Consider the following 22,361-nt stretch of genomic DNA (forward strand, 5'->3'; position numbering starts at 1 on the left):
ATTCACTGAGCAAATGTGTCTGCGCACTTAGGGCAGGGGGTCATGTCCCCTCTCCCCCAGTGCCAGGCCAGCCTCAGTCTTGTGAGGCGTGCCTTCCGCTGGGAGTCACCACCTAGTCCTCAGCCTGAGGTGCAGCTGTCCCAGTGGACGAGTGGACAGATGGACAGACAAGGCTGGACAACCTCGACTTTGGGAAGACAGAGGTGGTGACAGCAGAAACACCGTTTGCTGTTTGCCGTGCCATTTAGTGGCTCCGTGTCCATGATGCTGTCCATTTCTCTTTCTGTTGTGTGTGTGTGTGTGCATATGGAGGACAAGTTACAACAGTCTGCTCACTTTCCACCACCTAGGTCCCGGGGATCGGAATCTGGTTGCGGCAGGCTTAGCATCTTTACCCACTGAACCACCTAAGCTCCCAGCTCTGCTTCCATGCGGAGCTGCTGCTGTTACAGCCAACATGGATAGTCTGATTCCTGTGCAAAGCGGAACACCCCTCCCCCAACCCCACACTCTCCCGAGTCAAGTCCTACCCGGTTGTGTTTACTGAGCATGTGCTATACACAGGGGGGCTCACCTGAGTTCCAGGAACATGGTGGTGACCTTGACAGCCACAGTCTGTGCCCTTGTGAAGCTTGTCCTCTGGGGTGAAGGGAGACACACCAGCAAGGCACGGCACAGTTGCTTAGAGAGGGTGCAAAGGGCGTATGGGACAGAAAGACACGGCAGAGAGGAAAGCACCCCCTTGGCCTCCTCCCATCCTTGAGTGCAGCACACATCATCTGCTTCCCAGTGTGTCCTGGAGGGTGGCTGGGGGGAGGGGGAGACAGTGATGTGTGGAGAAAACTGGATTCTCCGTGCCAGTAACTTGGGAGCGTGCCAGATTCAGTGGATGGCATGTGTCATGATGCCAGGTACCCCTCCCCCAAGCTTGCATCTCTTGGAAGACCTGAAAATGGCACACCCCTTCCTTGCCCAAACCCATTCCCAGCTAGTCATGAAGCCGCATTCTCTGCAGAGCAGGCTGTAAGGGGTGGGCTGCTCCTATCCAGGGATCAAGGGGGCCATGGGAGAAAGAGGAAGAACAGGAGCAGGCACTGCTTAGGATGTCATATCCAGTGTCTTCTGAACTTGATTAGTCAGGAAACCTTCCATTCATAGAGCATCTTGGGGCTGGGGTGGTATGTTAAATCCCACCATAGTGTGATGTCAGCACCATGGACAGAGAGCCTGAGAGTGCCCGGCCCTAGGTTCTAGGGTGCGCCCCTCATCTCCCCACCACCCCCTAATCCACAGGCATCCTGGTCTGAGGGTGTAGACCGAATAGGGGAGCAGTGTCGCATTTTCCAGCAAAGGAAACAGGTCCATGGAGGCCGAGTGCTGTGCTCCCGTAGTTGAATAGCGGAGGTTAGCCATCCAGAATCTAAGTCCATATTCCATGCTTCCCTGAAGCAGTCAACTGATTTAACATCGATTTGATTGTGTGCACTCACTCGCATGTGGCAACCAGAGGACGACTTGTAGGAGTCGTTTCTCTACTTCTACCATGTGGGTTCTGGGGATCAGACTCAGGTCACTGGTCTTGGAGGTAGGTACCTCGACTTGCTGAGCCCCCTCCTCAGCCTAGACTGTCTTGACAGGTATCATTATTTGGGCAGGCTGATGAGAACTACGCTGGGGGAGTTTGGGCAAGGAATTCATGTTTGGTAACAGATCTTTTGTTTGTTTTGTTTTGTTTTTTTTTTTTTTTTTTTTTTTTTNTTTTTTTTTTTTTTCGAGACAGGGTTTCTCTGTGTATCTCTGACTGTCCTGAAACTCCCTCTGTAGACCAGGTTGACCTCAAACTCACAGAGATCCAACTGCCTCTGCCTCCCGAATGCTAGGATTAAAGGTGTATGCCACCACTACCTGGTGATTTTATTTTTTAAAGTCATGGATACTTGGAGGAAATACTAAGTCCCTCCTATACCATCTTCAAGAGTCCTTCCTCCATGCGTCATCCATAGGCAATACTTAGTACAAAAATAGGGCATATTTTTAGAGTTAGCATAATGTGTGTATGTGTGTATGCATGTATGTATACACACACTCACACGCACACACGCACACACTATATGGTGTCATGTAGTCCAGGCTAACCTGGAATCTGCTGTGTGAAGATGACCGTCAACCCATCCTCCTACCTCCACCTCCCCGTGTTGAGGCTGCAGATGTCTGCTGCCTCACACAGCTAAAAAAACGATGTATTTCTGGGGCCACAGAGATGGCTCCGTGGTTAAATGCACCTCTTGCACTTGCGGAGGACCTGGGTTCAATTCTCAGCACCCACATCAAGCAACTCACAATTGCTTGTAACTGCATGCCCTGTTATGGTCTCTGCAGGTGCCTGCACCCACATGTGTACACATGCACTCACAATTTTAAACGTCTTGCTATGACTAATGTGTTTGTACTGTGCTCATGTCTGCCCCTCCCCCACCTCCCTTCACCTCGCTTGTTAGTTCCTAAGGTCCTATAAATACTCCCCCCTTCTGCTTTTATGCCATATGCTCAGAGAAACACATCTGGTTTCTGTACCTGGGAAAATGTGCACTAGAGGGTTTAAAGAATTGCCTTTTCAGGGCCAGTGAGCTAACCCAGCGGGTGGAAGCGGTTGCCATGGAAGCCCGACAGCCTCACTTTACTCCCTGGTTTCACGAGGTGGAAGGAGAGAACTGACTGCTCAAAGGTGTCCCTTGACCTCTACAGGTGCGCTGCACATACCTGTGCCTGTGCCCACACCCTCCATTTACACACCTGTCATCCACTAGCACCATCACCTCCTGTTAATAGATGACTTGTCATCAACAGGAACCGTGTATCTCCCATCCACCCCTCTGTCACCCTCTCCCGATCACTGAGGGTCCAGCCCAGGGCCTTGTGCACACGCAGTGAGCACTCTGCCGCTGAGCTAGACCCCCCAGCTCCAGTTTGTCTCCATCAACTGTGTCTTTATCTGGGATTCTCTCCCACTTTCTCCTTTCCTCACCCCCTCCCTCTTTCTCCCCACTGTATCTCTCTTCCTATCTTTCTCCCCGCTTTTCCCTTCCCCATCCCAACCTGGCCTTAAACTTGCTACACAGCCGAGAATAAGCTTGAACTTGTGATCATCCTGCCTGCCTCTCTGGGTCACAAGCGTATGCCGCTATGATGGGTTACAAGTGCCGCTGGGGCTCAGATCCAGAGCTTCAAGCATGCTAGGCAAGTACTCTGTCAACTAAGCCGCAGGCTTGGTCCCATCTGTTTCTTTGAACAGCAGCCACACATCTCCCTGCATGGACACAAGAGCTCCAGTTCATTCTTGGCGGATGCAGTTTGTTTCTGGATCCCTGCTGGTCAACAATACCCCTGCAGGAATCTATGCCCATGAAAGAGGTGTGTGCGTGCATATGTGTGTGTGTGTGTGTGGTGTGCACATGTGTGTGTGCATGCACTCAAGTGTGTGTGAGCATGCGCATTTGCTCGATTCCGACGGCTACAGCTGTTTCACTCCTGAGACATGAGACTAACTTACAGTGCTCTTTAGCAAGTGGCGCAAGTGGTGGCTGCTGACCCCACCCCCACCTTCTCCAGTCAAGGCACTGTCACGGTGGATGCCTGATTCTATGAAGGGGAGATTAATGTCCACCAGCTTGGATCACTGTAGATGTCACTTCCCTTAGATGGAGAAGGCAGACCCAGAGAATCGAGGGACTGATCAGGGGCTTCTGAGGTGGCACAGTAAGTCTAGCTTTGACCAACAGTTTCCACTGTACTCTAAAGACCTGACTGGGGCCAGCGAGGTGGCTCAGTAGGCAAAGGTGCCTGTCTCCAAACCGGACAACCAAAGTTCCATCCCCAGGACTCACACGGTGGAAGGAGAGAGCCCTTGCTCACAAGTGCTCCTCTTGATTTCATTTCTTTTCTTCCCCCTGCCCCCATGCCCCCGACAGGATTTTTCTGTGTAGCCTCGGCTGTTCTGAAATTTGCTCTCTGACCTTGAACTCAGAGAGATCTACCCACCTCCCTAGCGCCAGCATTAAAGTCACGTGCCACCACCACCCTGGCTAGTCCTCTCACTTTCGCATGCGCCTGTCATCCCTGCCCCACAAAACAAAGACCAAAGATGTTAGAAAAAAAAGTCCTGGCTGCATCGTGTTCATCGCAGACCCAGCCCTGCTCAGAGAGGTCGTCTATCCTCACGTGACGGCATATCGTGAAAGATACAACTTAGAGCATGGGTCAGCTTTGCTAAGGACAGACAACCCCAAAGGGCTGTGACTTCCCCATCACAGAATCAGAAATTAGCAGACACCTTGGGACAGACCGTGTCTTAATCAGTATTTTACAAGGGTAACGGGAAAGCTATTGGGTGCTACTGAGATTTCCATGAAAAATGTAGACCCCTGGCTCTCCAACCCTGGTCAGGGAGATTTGCCCCCTCAACATCTAGTGGAAATTCTGGTTGCTGCCCCTGGAGCGGGTGAGTCTTCCTGGCATGTGGTGTGTTGAAGACCGGCATGCTTTCCTGCATCCTGCAGTGTACAGGAAGTCCCTCAACACAGAAGTAGGCAGCCCCAATGTCAGGAAATGTACCAGGAATGAAAGAGAGCCGTCCTCGCCTCCAGCTCCCTCGTTCTGAGACATGGTGCTCTACTGCCGTCTGGTGTTCACTGAGAGAACATAAAGCACTCAAGAGAATTAACAGGAACCTGAAACTTGTCAAGGGCATTAGCCACACACATCACAACTAAGGGTTCCCGCCTGATGGTGGTGCTGCACGCCTTTAATCCCAGCCCTTGAGGAGGCGAGGCAGAGGCAGGCGGATCTCTGTCAGTTCCAGGACAGACTCCAAAACTACAGCGTAACCCTTTCTTGAAAGAACAAAAATACAAAACAAAACCAAATAAGGGTTCCCCACCGAGTCAGCCAAGACAAACTGAAATGTTGAAGGTTCTCAGCTGATAAATATTCATACTGTTTGTGAGGGTGGTTTTCATTTCCAAGGCCAAGCAACCTGAACTTGGGGGCTTTCCTGCTGGACCCTCACTGTTCTCCACAGACAGGGTGTGGGAGGAGCTCGAGTGCTGGACTCCTTGGCCCTGATGACCTTCTGTTGTGTTTACATGTGTAGGCATTTTGCCTCCATACATGTCTTGCACATGTACATGCCTGGTGCCCCTGCAGGCCAGAAAAGGGCAGTGGATCCCCTGGAACAGGAGTTGTAGACACTTGTGCTGGGAATCAAACTCAGGTCCGCTAGAAGAGGTGCTCCTGACCACTGAGCCATCTTTCTACCCCTGGAGGCTATGTGTGCATCCGTCCTTGCAGGTGGGACAAGCTATAAAGGCTACGACAGTTCAGGGCCTCCGCCTGCCCATGTAACACACAGCTGCGGCGCTCATACGGATCAATCACTACCATCTCTTCTACTTTTGGATTATTTTTTTCAGATTTCTCATGTATCCCAGGCTGGCTTTGAACACCACACAGCTGAAGTGCCCTTGACCTGATTCTCCTGCCTTTCCTGCGGGATGCTGGGATTCCAGGGCCATGCTACTACCCCTGGCTAATAAGTGTCACTATTCAACACAAGCATGCATGGCCGCTGTGTACCCTATATCTGCACATCAGATGGTCAAGGTGGCCAACAGTGTTCCGAAGGACGGGCCCTTCCCAGGACTGTGGGGCACTGCTACGGCCCCTTATACCTCCACCTGTCCTTGCAGATCATGTTGAGATTGGCTAAATGGCTGGGTGTTACACGATGCAAACTCTCCCAGGATGGAGGAGGTATTCTTGCAAAGATGCTCAAATAGGGTCAATGCTAACGATATCAGCACAGAATAACTGCATACTTCAGGAAAAATAAAAATACATGCGTGACCAGATGCGCTCATGTCAGAGTGCACGTGTGCAACTCAGAGTGCAACTTGGGACTCAGCTCCCACTTTCCCTTGTTGAGTCTTAGGGATCTAACTCAGGCTGTCTTGGTGACAAGTGCCTGTGCCTACCGGGACATCTTGCTCCCCGCTCCCAGAAATAAGCTTTTCATTCGTTCAAAGGGTTGGCGTGGGAGTCAGGCCAATCACCTTTTAGGCTTTTATTTTTCCTGTTCAAGACAGGGTCTCGTCGTTAGGTTGCTGTCCTAGTCTTAGAACTCTGTAGACCAGGCTGGCTTCACACCCACAGAGATCCGCCTGCCTCTGCCTCCCAAATACGGGGATTAGTGACATGTGCCACCATGCCTGGCGACTTTAGGCTTTTTACAAGGAACAAGCCTAGACCATCCTCAGGCTTCAGAAATACTGCTTGAATAATGGGGCTACAAGCAAAGCAGTCTGAGGCACATGGAAGGCTCTGAAAGCTTCCTGAACGCTCCGGGTTTGACGATGGTGCCCAGTAGATTTACTGGTTTGAGTGACAGCTCTACCATCCACTCCACGGGAAGGATGGCACTGGTGTCTAAGGCACTGAGAAGGTCTGCATAGAGATGAGATGTATCTACACATCACGGGAGAGCAACAGAGAGATCGTCTGGGGGCGGCAGTTCTCAACCTGTGGTTCTCGACCCCTTTGGGGTCACACATCAGGTATCCTGCATGCCAGGTATTTACAATGTGTAACATTAGCAAATTTACAGTTAAGTGGCAGCAACAAAATGATGTTATGTTTGGGGACCTGTATTAAAGGATTGCAGCATCAGGAAGTTGGGAATCCCTGGTCACTTTCCATGTGTGGCGTGCACATGTACATGGGCACACATGCTTGGGTGTGAGCGTGCACGCTGAAGGCTGCAGGCTGATTTGGGAAATCATAGTCCGTTGCTCTCCCAACTTGCTGAGACAGGGTCTCTTAGCCAAGCTCATGGATATGGCCGGTTTTGCTAGGCAGCTTACCCTGGGGAGGTTGGGAAGGCTACCATGCCTAACCCTCATCTGGGTCTTCACACAGGCATGGCAAGAGCTTAACTGCCCAGCTAGCTCCCCAGTCCCAGATGAAGATGCTTAACAGGCAGGGGAAGGAAAGCAGCAGAGTCGCAGGCACACACCACTAACCTCAATGCATGGGTCATGTGGTGCTGAGGACGAGCCAGGTTTCCTGCGTGCTGGGCAGGTGCTCTGACCAACCGAGCTAGCTTCTTCCCAGCCCGTTCATTCTCAGAACATTTGCTCTATATTCCTAGCTACAAGCAGCTACCCAGACAAACTTAACTCTAGCCAACAGACACAGGACAACTTGCAGGTGAACATGCCTCTGCATGCCAACCAATGGGCTGCTCTGGGCTTTGGAAAATCAGCCAATCAGGAAGGGAGTCACTGACAAACACAGTCTAGTGCCAACCAGCCACCTCTGAATGAACTTTGTGGCAGAACACCTCTGGGACGCTAAGCATCAGTCTCAGGCCTTGAGACCTCTGATAGGTGTGAGCTTCAGTCTGCACCTTCATTATCTGAAGGCTAATATGGAGGCCAAGGTGGAGAGGCCTTCAGTCCTCCACCTCTGCTTTGAAGAAGTGGGGGATGTCAGAGGACAACCTCAGGCGTCACTCCCCAGGTGCTGTCCACCTTTCTGTATCTTGTTCTAGAATTCTGAGGAGGTTAGGCCGGCTGGGCAGTGAGTGCCAGGGATCCTCTGTCCCCTCCATGTGAGGGTTAGTGTCACCAAATGAAGTTCCGGTTGTATAAGAAAGCCAACTGAACAAGCCACAAGGAACAAGCCAGTAAAAGCGTTCCTCCAAGGCCGCTGCTCCAGTTCCTGCCCCGACTTTCCTTAGTCGTGGACCTGGAAATGTTAGTCAAATAAGCCCTTTCCTCCATAAGTTGGTTTGGGTGAGGGTTTTGTTTTTGGTCCTCCCCCAAGACAGGGTTTCTCTGTTTAACAATCCTGGATGTCCTGGAACTCACTTTATTATAGACCAGGCTGGCCTCGAACTCACTGAGATCCGCCTGCCTCTGTCTCCCTGTGCTGGGATTAAAGGCGTGCATCACCGCCGCCTGGCTTGGCTCACAGCAACACAAAGCTGGTGACGACAGGAAAGACTCACCCCCGCTTGTAGGCGGCACAAACGGAAAACGGGCGCGAAGCAGCAATACGCCTTCATCCCTCGCTCTGGAGGTGTGACGGATGTGGCCCATCTTCCCCACCATGACGGGCTGTCTCCTCGTGAGCCATTAGCCAAAAATCAACCGTTTCTCCCTTCAGCAGATTTTGTCAGAATCTTTCCACCTCCCAGTGCCGGGATTACACGCATGTGCCGACACACCTGACTTTTTAACATAGGTTCCATGTATCAAATTCAGGTCCTCATGCTGGCACGGAAAGCCCTGTCCCCACTGAGCCGTCTCCTGTTCCACCTCTGCCCTCATGCCGTACCCCGACTGATCAACACGACCGCCTGGTGCTTTTCCACATGCTAAGTGTTTATTTTCATTCCCGCTACATCCTCCCAGACAGGACAAACGTTTTCACAGACACGGAGGTCCTAGGGCCTGAAGGGGGAGGGGGACTGACGCCTTCAGTTTTTCCACCAGTTCCGGTCATCTTCCTCTAAGGAATACCAGTCCCCAGTGATCACCGTGTGGGGCCTGGTGAGCTGTATCTCCTCCAGCTGCCTTCTCACCTCGGCATGGTACTGCTGCTTCCACAGGCTGGGAAGAAAGGACTGTCATGCTAGGACCCATCTCTGACCTGTCCCCCCTTTCTCAGATGTCCTGGAAGCCAAACCAAGGACTACAAACCTTTTTGAGAACTCGCAGTAAGACAGAGTAGTACATTTTGCCACAGTTAAAAAGCACCGGGGGTGTGGTTCCCAAGGCCCCACCCCCAGTGGAAGAGGAAGGAGAATCACTTTTCTTTCTTTGGGGTCGTGGCCACTGGTGGCTGCTCATTCCCCAACCCCCGAGGAGGACTCCACACCGTGTGCATGTGGGCTGCGCTAACAGGGGGCCGGTCAGCCAGTTAGTAACTAATTCAAAAATAAAAAAATAAAAAAAGACAAGCCAGGCATGGCGGCGCAGGCCTTCAATCCCAGCAGCTAGATCTCCAGGACAGCCAGGACTACACAGTGAGACCCTGTCTCAAACAGCACAACATCCCAGCCATTCTGGGGACTTCAATGCACAGGCACACGCAGGCATGTGAACCACAGATGTACATACACTCAAACACACATGAATCCACACATGTAAAAGTAAGTCCTAAATGCAAAGGAAATCCACTCTGTGTGCTGTGTTTGTACCATCCCACTTGAGAAGAGGGCTATTTAAAACATTTCAATAGCTGCAGAGAAATCCCACTTGGCCTCTGGAAGGTCAGCTGGTAAAACTGACTAGGCGGGACCGGTAGTGGTGAATGCGTGTGGGTGTGCTCCAGTATGTATGTGTGTGGGCATAGGTGTATGTGTGGGCATAGGTGTATGTGTGGGCATAGGTGTATGTATGTGTGCTGTGCATGTGTGTGTGTGTATTCTATGTGTGCATGTGTGAGTATGTGTGTTATGTTTTTGTGTGGGCGTGTTGTATACATTGTGTGTGCATAGGTGTGTATTGTGTGTGCACATGTGAGTGTACTGTGTTGTTTTTGTGTGCACAGTATTGTGTCTACATGTGTGTATTGTGTTTTTTGTGTGTACATGTGTGCATGTGTGTATTGTATGTGCATGTGTGAGTGCATTTGCGTGTTGTATGTGTCTTTAGTGTGTGTGTATTGTGTGTACATGTGTGTAATTGCTGTGTGTTTTTTGTATGTGTGTGCACGCGCGTGTGCGCTGTGTGTTGTGCTGTGTTTTGTGTGTATGCACACGCACATGCAAGTGTGCAGGTGGAGGACAGAGGTCAGCATCATTGCCTTTCTCCCTCATTCTTCACTTTGAGAAACTCCCTAAACCTAGAGCTTGCTGACTGGCTAGGCTGGCTGGCTGGCCAACGAACTCCAGATCTTCAGTTCTGTCTCCCTAGCGCTAGGCTTGCAGGTGTGTGCACCACATCATCTGGCTTTTACAGGGGATCTAGGAAGAACTCTCAAGCCCTCAGGCTTGTATGGGAAGCACTGTACAGACAGCCATCTCCCCAAGACTGCACCAACTACTAAGACCATACTCACCCCATCTGGGCCTGTCAGACTGCTGGCTCATTGGTAAAATTCTCTTTTTTTTTTTTAGATTATTTTTTCCAAGACAATTTCTCTGTGTAACTTTGGAACCTGTCCTGGCACTGGCTCTGTAGACCAGGCTGGCCTCACACACACAAAAATCCACCTGCCTTTGCCTCCCGAGTGCTGGGATCAAAGGCGTGTGCGCCACCACCTCCTGGCTCCAGTTTTTTTTTTATTAAATATTTATTTATTTATTTTTTATTTATTTATTTATTTATTATACAATATCCTGTCTACATGTATGCCTGCAGGCCAGAAGAGGGCACCAGACCTCATTACAGATGGTTGTGAGCCACCATGTGGTTGCTGGGAATTGAACCTTTGGAAGAGCAGGCAATGCTCTTAACCGCTGAGCCATCTCTCCAGCCCCTCCACAGTTGGTTCTTTAAACCAACATTCTGCCCTTTGGGCTTATTTGCGCATGCACCTTGTGAGATCATTCTGCCCTTTGGGCTTATTTGCGCATGCACCTTGTGAGATGTTTATGTAAAAGACTGCAAGCCTCACCCAGCCAGGGTTCCCGATCTATTGCCCCTTCCCTGCCGCCTCCAATGGTGCACTCCATCCCTACAGTCACCCCTGGCTTTATGCATTTATAGGCATGTGCTAAAATGTGTACTTTGGATACATCCCGTGGCTGGAGCAGTCGCTCAACTGAGCCACCTCACCACCACCCTCATCTGGGCTGCCAGCCCTATCCTCTTCAACCCAATTCTTTGTTTTTGTGGGCAGGATCTTACCCAGAACATACTAGGTGGGCTAGCCTGGCCTCAAATGTGCAGCAATCCTCCTGCCTCTGCCTCCTTAGAGCTGGGACTACAGGCATGTGCCATTTTGCTTGGAACTTCAGCCAAATTACTTTCTTGGATGCTAAGTACACTTTGGGCACGTGAGATGGCTCAGTGGATAAAGATACTGGGCTGCTAACCTGTCAACCTGAATTTTATCCTGGGACCTTCATGATGGAATGAGAAAGGTGGCTTTTGCAAGTTGTTCTGACTTCCACACATGCACACAAAGAAACAATATCTTAAGAAATAGACGTGCACGTGTCTGCATGCATTTTGCACGTGTCTGCATGCATTGTGCACGTGCCTGCATGCATTGTGCACGTGTCTGCATGCATTGTGCACGTGCAGGGCCCACAGAGGCCAGCAGAGAGCACAGAGACACCTAAACTTAAGTTATAGGCTGTTGTGGGTCACTGTGGGTTCTGGGGACAGAAATCATCCCTCTGCAAGAGCAGCAAATGCTTTCAAGCATCAAGCCATCTTTCGAGTCCCGCTCCATTTAATTATAGTTGCTTGCATGAATGGGGGTGTTAATTATTGGAACACAGCAACTTCTCAGTGGCTCCATTCAATGTTTAACACGGGGGACAAACTTGTCTACTTTTGACTGAGATAGAGTCTTAGGCTGTGGGGCTACACCATCCCGGAACTCACTATGTAGTCAAAGCTAGCCCCATGTTTGTGGCAATCTTCGTCTCAGTCTCACAAGGGCTAGGACTGCAGGTGTGAGACTCAGCAAAATGAACCATTTTAACCATCCTGGGGCGCATACGAGGCATCACACTAACAGCTATACTGTAGAGCAACCACGTCCGTCACCCAGAGAACTTTCCCATCATCCCAAACTGAAAAATCTGCAGACATTATAAATGGGAACTCTAAATGTTCCTTTCCCCTTTAAATTATATTTTGGCAGTGCCAGGTATGGAACCCAGGGCTTTACCTATCTAAGAAAGATCTCTCCACAGCACCCGGCCCTCTTTGTCTCATCCTTTAGTAACCTCCAGTCTTCCTGACTTGAGTCTAAATCTAGGGCCCTCATGTGCATGGTTACACAACAGCTTTGTGACTGACTTCTCTTAACATAGAGTCCTTGTGTCTCAACCATGATGAGCAGGCATCAAATTCCCTGTCTTGAAAAATGCCACTATGAACATGACTGTACTAATGATCTCTTTAGCATTTTTTTCCCAAACAGGGCTTCCTGCATAACCTCGGCTGTCCTGGAACTGTCAACGGTCCTCAACCTGTAGGTCATGACCCCTTTGAGGTCCCCCATGAGACATCCTGCATACCAGATGTTTACATTATGATTCATAAAAGTAGCAAAATTACAGTTGTGAAGTAGCAATGAAATAATTTATGGTTGGGGGGGGTCATCCCAACATGAGGGAGTGTATTAAAGGGTCGCAGCGTCAGGAAGGCTGAGAACCACTGCTCTTGGGAGACTAGGCTGACCTCAAACTCAGAGATTCACCTGCCTCCAGCGATTAAAGTGTGTGCTATCATGACTGGTGCAGACGTCTCTTTGAGATCTTGTTTTCAACTGTTTTGATGACATATCCAGAAGTAAAATTGATGACCCTACAGCAATTCTGCTTTTAGTGTGAGGGCAAACGTGTGTGTTGGCCTCCCTCCTGCTGCCCGTTCAGAGGTCAGCTCCCTGAGTCATACATCTTGTCTCTTACGCCCATGTTCCCTTAGCCTGACATTCCACCAGATGCCTGGAGCTTAATGGGGTTCACCCTTTAGATAAAGGTTATCAACCTATGGGTTGTATATCAGATAAATTTTCATCATGATTCCTAACAGTAGCAAAATCACATTTATGAAGCAGCAATGAAAATAATCGAATGAGTTGGGCAGTTATAGTGCTCACTTTTGATCCCAGAACTTGGGAGGCAGAGATAGGTGAATCTCTGAGTTTGAGACCAACCTGGTCTACAGAATGAGTTTCAGGATAGCTAGGACTACATAGAGAAACCCGGTCTCAAAACCGCTCCCCTCCCCCCCCTGCCAAAAAAAAAAGAGTCAGGAAAATAATGGTTGGGGGTCACCACAACATGAGGAACTGTACTGAGAGGTCACAGCATTAGGAAGGTTGAAAACCAAAGCTTTTGATAAAGATAGTTGCCAAGCCAAGGATCCCAATTACTTTCAAGCATTGCTGATTCTCCGAGTAACGTGTCAGAGAGTCAAGTTTACGTTTCAGGAGACGATCGGTAGGGACTTACCCAATTATACGCAGATTGGAGGTGAAATGGCGGAAGGCATAACACAGCTTCAACATCCCCGGTGTACTGAAGTTGTTCTTCACCAGGTTGAGGCTGGTGAGGCACTGGTTGCTAGCGAGGGTCGACGACAGGGCCTCACAGCTTTCGAAAGTCAGCCCACATGCCTCCAGCCTACATGGAAGCCCAAGCAAGAATCTGTCACTCAACCCAGAAGAGCTTCAACCCAATGTTTAAAAAAGGTAAGTAGGAAGCCAGGCGGAGGTGGCACACGCCTTTAATGCCAGCACTCAGGAGGCAGAGGCAGGCAGATCTCTGAGTTTGAGGCCAGCCTGGTCTACAAGAGCTAGTTTCAGGACAGGCTCCAAAGCCACAGAGAAACTATCTCAAAACGAAGCCAAACAAAAAAAAAAAAATCTGAGTGGGGTTCTGTTCCCAGAGTTTGATTTAATTGCTCTTGGGAAGAGCCCAGATAGTCCCAACCCTTAAGTTCTTGTTCTGGATCTGAAAGCTTCTGGGGACACCTCAAACTGTCTTTGTGAAAGGGACCAGAGACACTGAAATGGGGAATACAAGGGACACAGGAACACAAATACTTGCTAATTAAGAAGTGATACCATGCCTGGTGGTGGTGGCACACATCCTTAAACCCAGCACTCAGGAGACAGAGGCAGGTGGATCTCTAAGTTTGAGGCCAGTCTAGTTACAGAGCAAGTTCTAGGATAGCCAAGGCTACACAGAGAAACCCTGTCTAGAAACCCCTCTTACCCCCAAAAGTGATATTGCTCCAGAGACTCAAAGGATGGGGAAGTGCGTGAAGGAGGCAGATGTCCAGACACGCACATCCACGGAAGCTGCATGGACCTGCTCTAGTGGGAGGACCCTTAACAGATAACCATGTCCAGGTCCGAGCTTGCTCAGGGACTCTGTGGGACATGGGAGGCTGAAAACTTTACAGTAAAGGGTTAGCATTAGAAGAAAATGGACAGACTGGAGATTAGCGTATTAATTGAATTAAGTCAGACTTGGAAAGACAAATATTGCATTGTTTTCTGTTCTTGGAGCCTAGATTGTAAGTAGAGACATAACGTCATATATAAAAAGCAGCTGTGAAGCTGTCCAGGGCAATGAAGGGGACTGGTGGGATTGGGGGGATGTGAGAGGGGAAGGTTCGGAGGTGTGGGGGGGTCAGAAGGTGTATGACATGGTCGAAGTAACTACATATATTTGAATGAGAACGTCCCTGTGAAACCCAGTACTACCTAGGATGAATGCATGGCAGTAAAAAAATTAGGGCTTTTTCCAGAGAAGAGCAGCATGCCAGAGAAGATCACTGACAAGGGGCATCGGAAAGACGCTTAGCCGTTAAGAGCATCTGCTGCTCTAGGAGAGGACTCGGGCTTGGTTCTCAGCAGTCCCGTCAGATGGCTCACAGCAGCCTGGAACTCCAGCTCCAGGAGTGTGTGCTCTCCTTCTGGCCTTGGTGGACACAGACAAGCATGTGGTGCAAATAAAGACAAGCAGGCAAACACACGGGAGCACACAGGGCAAATTGTAAATAAAAAGATTAAGCAGCCACTGAGCTGGGCATGGGAGTGCACCCCTGTTCACTTGCAGACTCAAAAGGCTGAGAGAGACAGCTAAGATCCAGGCCACATGTGCTGAACAGGAAGCATCCACCTCCGAGGAAAGAAAACCCAATGGGTCATGGTCTATCGGTGTGCTCTGATATTTGAAAAGTCACAATGACTAGTTATGTGTATGCAAGCATGTGCGTGTTTGCTGTGCACATGCGGAGGTCAAGGGACAATCTACTAAGGGTAGTTTTCTCCTCCTATTTGAATCCCAGTGTCAGAACTCAGACGGTCGGGCGCCTTTACCTACTGAACCATGTCACTGGCCCATAGTATTTAAAAAATTACTTTTTTTTATTTATGTGTATACCATGTGTGTCTGTGGGTGTGCACGTGTGTGATAGGATCTCACAGAACCTCACAATGTAACCCAGACTGGCCTCAAACTCAAAGACGATTCTCCTAGGACAACAGGTGTGAGCCACCATATCTGGGCAGCACTCTGGTCAGGTGGTTGAGATGCTGAGAATAAAAGTCTTAACCACTGGTTGCTTTGGGTTCCTTCTCCCTGCTAGATTCCATGTGTGGTGCCGCCAAGGCCTTAGCTGTCGCATTTCCACCACACGATACCCAGTAGCCAGCATCGTGCCAGTCACAGAGGGGAGGCTCAGCGAGTATCTGAAAGCTCCCACCGCTAGACCGACACCCATCACACCACCACCTTGGGGTCATGGCTCGGGTCCCTCCCACCACCTCCTCTGAGCTCAGCCCCTCAAAGAGGCGACCCTAAGAGATTACCCGAGTCTCCTCAGGGAACTGTTATTCTGTTTCAGCCCCTTGCACAGGGCTATGACTCCATTGTCACCCAGGTTGTTGTAGCCGAGGTCCAAGCTCTTCAAGTGCTGGTTCATGGTGACCATGCTGGCCAGATTCTCGCAGCAGTCCCCGGTGAGCCGGCACTCCACCAGCCTGCGAGGGACACGGGAAATCCACGTTCTCAGTGGGCGCGGACTAGCGCAGGAGCAATATTCAGGAACACTGGGAACGGCTGCCTCTATTTTCTCCTACGAGGCTGTCTTGGATAAAGGGTCCCTGCCACCCAACTGATGATCCTAAGCTTCATCCCCGGAGACTACATGGTTGGAGGCAAGAACTGCCTCCTGCAAGCTGTCCTCTGACCTCCATGTGGGCACTGCTGCCCATAAAGGCCCTCACTCCAAGTAAGAAAAAACACTGCAATTTAAAGGGAGACAGCCTTCACTGTGCATGGAGTATGCACGTGTGCGCATGTGTGCAGGTGGGGTAGGGGTGTACTCACACCTGTGCATGCCTGTGGAGAGTCCAGAGACCGATATCAGGTATACGCCTCTATTTCCCTATGCTTTAAACTTGTCATTTTAGAGAGACTTGCTGGCCAGTGATCCCCTGGGATCTGCTTGGCCGCCTCCTCCCTTAGTGTTGGGGTTATAAGCACATGCAGGGGGCACTGAGGTGAGTTCTGCAAATCTGAATGCAGGTTTTCAGGTTTGCTAGGCAGGCCCCATCCCCAAGAGACAGCTTTTCTATCTGTTCTCACGAGTGGCGCAGAGTGGGTGGCACGTTAGCCTCGGAGATGGGTAGCCGTGGAGGGGAACCTGCAGCAGGTATGGATGAGTGGAGGCATCTTTTGAAAAAGAACTGTGCCAGACTGGGAGGCGTGGCTCAGTGGTAGAGCCCCTGCCTAGAATCCCCCAGTGAGGGCTGGGGGTGTGGCTCAGTGGTAGAGTGCACACGCAAGAATTTTGGTTCCATTCCTGGAAACCAAACAATAAAACCAAAAACAATAACAAAAATAAAAAACCCAAAACCAAACAGACAAAACAAAACAAAACCCAATCAACCAACCAAAAATCACCAAACCAAATTATCTCTGAAGAAATGAACAAACTTCAAGGGATCAAGGGTGACCCTGAACGCGTAATCCTGCCTTGGGGCTCCCGTCGCTTTCCCCAGCCGGTGTGACTGCAGAGCTGAGCACCCGACCTTTAGACTAGTCTCGTGTCTCCGTGTCCACCTCTCTCACCGTCTAGAGTGGGTGGCAGAGACGACGCTTAGCCACCCGTCTACTCACTCCAGCTCTTGCAGGTGACAGGTCGGTTCCTTTATAGCCTCGCACAGAAACTTCACACCGTCCACCACTGAGTTCTTGGTCAGGCTCAGGTGTGTCAGCGTTCTGTTGTTTATCAACATCAGCGCCAGGAAGCCACAGGCGTCTCCTTTGAGGTTGCACTGGTTCAGTCTGCGGGGAGACAAAGGGGAGGAGGATGGGAAGGGCTCCTCTCTGCCTCAGTTTACTCTGCTCTACAACGGGGCTCGAATTTACATTGACCACTACCGTGAGCCTTAAGTGGTGGGTGGTTAAAGACCCCAGCCATTACCGGGATACTTATTAGCACTGGACACACTCGAAGCGAGAGCTCAACCGGGCGGCAGGATGGCTGAGCAGGTACAAGCACTTGTCGTTAAGCCTGAGAACTTCAACCTGGATCCATTCTCTGGGAACTACATGGTGGAAGATTACCGACTCCTAGCTTCTCTGCCACCAATATGTATGCTGTAGCTGGTGTGTGTGCGCATGCGTATGTGTGTGCGCGTGCGTATGTGTGTGCGCGTGCGTATGTGTGTGCGCGCGCGTGTGTTTGCGCGGTGTGTGTGTGCATGTATGTGTGTGCACAGATTCTCCAAACCTATTTCCCCTGTATTTTAATAGAATTTCAAACATTTTAAATCACATTTTACGTTTGTGAGACCGCACATATGCTACGGTGCGTGAACGGAGGTCAGGGGACAGCTGGTGAAGCTGGCTCTCTCCTTCTACCGTAATAGGTCCCCGGGATCAAACTCAACACTGTTAGACTTGACAGCAGGCACCTCTACCTACTGAGGCATCTTGCTGGCACTAGTTTATATTTCCGAGACAGGGTCTTCAGCAGGCCAGGCTGGCTGGGAACTCCTTTTGTAGATGAGGATAGCCCAGAACATTCCTGCCTCGCCGTCCTGAATATTGTAGTTATAAGGTAACCACCACCCCACCACGTCCTGAATATTGTAGTTACAAGGTAAACACCACCCCACCACGTCCTGAATATTGTAGTTATAAGGTAAACACCACCCCACCACGTCCTGAATATTGTAGTTATAAGGTAAACACCACCCACCACGCTCAGGTTATCTTTACACGCCTCCTGGTTTACGACAGACACATGTATATATTTACTATGTGTGTCAGCGAGTTTAGATCGCAGAGTGTGTGTGGGTGTATGTGTGTCAGAGGACAAACTGACACTTGGCTCTCTCTCTCCACCACGTGGGTCCTGGGTTGTTGAACTCAAGCCATTAGGCATGGCAGCCAGCTCCTTCACCTGCTGCCACACCCCGTATATGTTTTATTCACACGATGTTACCAGTGGACCAATTTTTCAAAGAGAATAAACAGTAAGAAGCCAGCCCCTAGGAACCAGAGCAAGCAAACGGGATCTATATGAGTAACAAGAACCTCTCACTCTTCCAGGCCTAAGATTTCTGGCTGAAGATAGCAGAGGCTGACGAAATTACATGGAAACACGGCCTCACAGCAGCCACGGGAAAGGCTGTTCCCACTGCAGCTCACGCGTGTGTGGTCTTCCTAGGAGTCGCCAATCCCACACATCTGCGACCTTAGCCCTGAGTCCTCTACACCCACCTAAAAGTCTTTTCATAGGTGTGTCCACGCTCATGCATGTGCGTGTATGGCGGCCACTGAGCTGCTCCTCATGAGCACTTTCATTTCTAAAGATTTTTAGTTTGTATGTGGAAGTGTTTGGATGCCGTATGTATGTTTATTGTGTGCAGTACCCACGGAGGCCACAAAAGGGCACGAGATCACTGGAACTGGAGTTAGGGATGGTTGTGAGCCTCTACCTGGGTGCTAGGAACTGAACCTGAGTCTTCTGCAAAATCAGCAAGTGCTCTTAACTGCTGAGCCATCTCTCAGCCCAACCCTAGCTTGTTTCTTGAGCCAAGCCCTCTAAGTGGCTGCTGATTCAGTGGGGCTGGCTAGGCCCCACTGTGCCTGTCTCCTGCTCCCTGCACTGGGATTAGAACGGTGCACCAAGCACCTGTTTTAATCATCAGGTGAGTTCAGGGGATCCGAACTGAGGTCTTCATGCATCTGTGGCAGGTGATTTACCGCTGAGCTGTCTGCCCAGCTTCCCTGGAAACCTTAATTCTCACACAGACTCTCAGCTCTGTAGAGACAGACAGCGCATGCCCTTTCCAACACGGTGTTACCAGTAACACCAGCTGTGGTCTGACAAGACGGCTCAGCGGGTAAAGGTATGACGACTTTGACTTCCACCTGTGTGCGGTGGCGCACTGGTGCACATGCTTGTCCCCTCCGCCCCACACACAGCAAACATAAAAACCTACGACTGTTTTCCTGATACACTCAATCCTTCTGCGTCATCCATGCAGCAATAACAAGATGGTTTTTATACCAACGAGGGTCCTAGAACCAGAGTTCTACACATACTGGGTGTGGTGGGTTGAATACAAAATATCTACCTAAGGGTCCTGTCTGAACACTTGGTTCCCAGTTGGGGGTGCTCTTTAGAGAGGTGGTGGCCTCCCTTCACTTCCTGCTCTGCTTCCCATGAGCATATGAAAACCTGCCCAGCTGCTTCCTGTCCGGCCATTTTGTTTTTCCTGACTGTTGCCAAGCCTCCCCAACTATGCTGGACTCTCCCTCAGGAACAGTAAGCTAAAATAAATTCCTTGAAGTTGCTTTCTGCCGGGGTGTTATAACACACTCCCCACCACACCCCATCTCTCTGGCCACCGCCCGTCACTCCCTCTGAGAACTGAGAAAGGAGCCAGACTCACATGAGCCGCTGGAGAGCACACCGCGGGCCCTTCATGAACTGGCACAGCAGTCTCACCTCTTCTGTCCTCAGACTGTTGTTGGACAGACACAGGTGGGTCAAGGCCATGTTGCCGGAAAGGGCTGAGACCAGACCGTGGCAGCTGACCAGGCTGAGTTCACAGCTGTCCAGTCTGCAAGGAGAGCCCCCCCCAGAGGAAACAATGAGACCAGTTCTTCAGTTTTCCTCCCCGACACTCACCAACGTTCACCACAGCACTACCCAGGAGGCCTAGCTATGGAGCCAGCGACAGTGTTGAACCACAGAGCAGCCGACACAGAAAATGTGCATGCAGGCAGCAAAGCATTTTCACCATAAAGAACGAAGTTGCGTCGTTTGTAGGAAAATGGAGGCAACCAGAGACAGGTGTACTAAGTGAACTCAACCAATTTCATTGTGGTTCCTAGATCTAAATTTAAAAAATTTAACAGTGTGTGAATGTGTGCATGTCTGTATATGTGCGCGCCATCTGGGTTCCCAAGGAGGCATTCGATTCTCTGGAGCAGGAGTCAGAGGCACCTGATGCCCAGTGTGGGTGCTGGAACGGAACCCAGGTCCTCTGGAAGAGCAACGGTGTTTAGCTGCTGAGCCACCTCTCCAGCCCCACACCTTGGTTGTTTGGAGACAGGGTTTCTCTGTCCTGGCTGTCCTGGAACTCTGGAGACCAGGCTGGCCTTGAACTCAGAGATCCGCCTGCCTCTGCCTCTCAAGTACTGGCAGCCTCACACTTTAAAAGAATTTTAAAAATTACGTATTTTTACGTGCAATAGTGTCTTGCCTGCATGTATGTGTGAGGGTGCCAGATCCCCTGGAACTGGAGTTACAGACAGCTGTGAGCTGCCATGTGGGTGCTGGGAATTGATCCCAGGTCCTCTGTTAGAGCAATCAGAGCTTTTAACCACTGAGCCATCTCTCCAGCCACCTCATACTTTTTAAAAGCACATTTTACTTATTTATTATGTGCATGTATGGGGGCACAGTGTGTTAGCGGGAAACTGAAGAGTCAGTTTACTCTTTTACCACGTGGCTTCAAGGACCTGGGCTAAGATCACCAAGGCTTGGCGGCAACCTCACCAGCCAGCCCAAGATTTTATGTAGATACATACAACTGTGTGTGTATAAATATCATGGGAAGAGAGATGGCTGCGTCCATGATAGGGACCAGTGTCGGCTATGGGTGAGAGAGAATATGGGTGTAGGGTGTAGAGCTGCTACACAGACAGTATATACAGGTGTGGGGTCTGGAGGACCGGCTCAGTGCTTAGAGCGCTGCTCATCTTCCAGAGGACCCTAGTGCAGGCTCCAGCATCTGGATGGGATGGCTCCCAACCACCTGTAACTCCAGCTCCTGGGGATCCGATGCTCTCTCCTGTCCTCTGTAGGTACTGCCCTAACATGCAGATACCTACAAGAAAAAGTAAATCTTAGTATATACATGTACAAAAAAATTTAAAAAATTTCCTCCTCTCATCCCTCAGGTTTTGTCTGTATGTGTGAGGACATGTGTACGCCATGGCTCCCCTCTCATCCCTCGGGCTTTGTATGTGTGGGGCATGCGTGCACCATGGCTCCCCTCTCATCCCTCAGGCTTTGTATGTGTGGGGCATGCGTGCGCCATGGCTCCCCTCTCATCCCTCGGGTTTCGTCTGTATGTGTGAGGGTGTGTGTGCGCCATGGCTCCCCTCTCATCCCTCAGGCTTTGTATGTGTGGGGCATGCGTGCACCATGGCTTTCACGTGAAGTGCAGAGGACAACTTGGCGGCTGCCCATTTTCTTTCCGTTATATGGCTACTTGCTCTGGGGATGCCGTCTCTGCCTCCTTAGTGCTGTGTAACCCATCAGGTCTATTTGGATCTCCGTGGGTTCTGGGGAGCTCAACTCTGGTCCCCACATTTGCTCTACATGCTCCTTACCCACAGATCCACCTGACCAGCACACCTATTTCCCGTGTGTGTGTGTGTGTGTGTGTGTGTGTGTGTGTGTGTGTGTGTGTGTGTGTGTGTAGCTCATTCTGTAGCTCAGGCCTCCCTAGACTTGTTATGGCCCTTCTGTCTTAGCCTCCTGAGTACTGGAATTACAGTCGTATACAACCAGACCCTGTGCCAACCATGCCCATGTTCTGCTTCAGGCTTGGCCAGGCAAGAAGGATGTCACTAGTCACTGAACGAGATCATTTCTAACCGTGGAGTCAAGTGTGAACCAATCCACTTGGCTCATGTAAGCCTCACGCTCCAAAGGCACCCTGTCAGTACAGAGGTCTTCGGCTGATTCCTATTACTCTCCTTTTGCACAGGAGGGCTATGATGGAGTGAGCAGGGGTCTCTCTGGTGCCCCACAGGGCTTTCCTGTGAGGCCTTATTCTAGAGTGCAACATCTGCCACTCCCACCCGGCCTTCCAGACACTGCAGCTTGACGGAGAGCGAGCGGGACTCACATCAGCTTCTGGAGTGTACACCTGGAGCTACTCAAGGCCCCACAGAGCTGCCCCATGCTCTTCTCTGTCACCCCATTTCTTGCCAGGCTGAGGGACTTCAGGCTGGTGGATGAGAGAAGGAGCTCAGAGATCATACTGTAAGAAGCGGAGGTCAGCTCGCAGGAATCCAATCTGCAGAGACAGATAATAGCCTGAGACATTTTTCTCATCCATCCCTCCTGGGT

At 50.4% G+C, this 22,361-nt stretch overlaps 1 protein-coding gene across 1 annotated transcript in view; it reads right to left on the reverse strand.

Moving 5' to 3' along the window:
* Positions 1 to 8,533: 8,533 nt before the first annotated feature.
* The window catches only part of Nlrp5 (NLR family pyrin domain containing 5), a 38,965-nt gene continuing 25,137 nt past the window's right edge, over positions 8,534 to 22,361 (reverse strand). Inside the window, exons 7-12 of the mRNA XM_050127539.1 lie at positions 22,138 to 22,308; positions 19,666 to 19,836; positions 16,877 to 17,044; positions 15,565 to 15,735; positions 13,196 to 13,366; positions 8,534 to 8,666 (exon numbers count right to left, since the gene is read on the reverse strand). Of these exons, the coding sequence (XP_049983496.1) occupies positions 8,534 to 8,666; positions 13,196 to 13,366; positions 15,565 to 15,735; positions 16,877 to 17,044; positions 19,666 to 19,836; positions 22,138 to 22,308 (985 nt within the window). The remainder of the gene's footprint in view (positions 8,667 to 13,195; positions 13,367 to 15,564; positions 15,736 to 16,876; positions 17,045 to 19,665; positions 19,837 to 22,137; positions 22,309 to 22,361) is intronic.

Source organism: Alexandromys fortis, unplaced genomic scaffold (genome assembly GCF_014885135.2).
Source record: "Alexandromys fortis isolate MF-2015 unplaced genomic scaffold, M_Fortis_MF-2015_v1.1 scaffold_267, whole genome shotgun sequence".
Classification (NCBI taxonomy): Eukaryota; Metazoa; Chordata; class Mammalia; order Rodentia; family Cricetidae; genus Alexandromys; species Alexandromys fortis.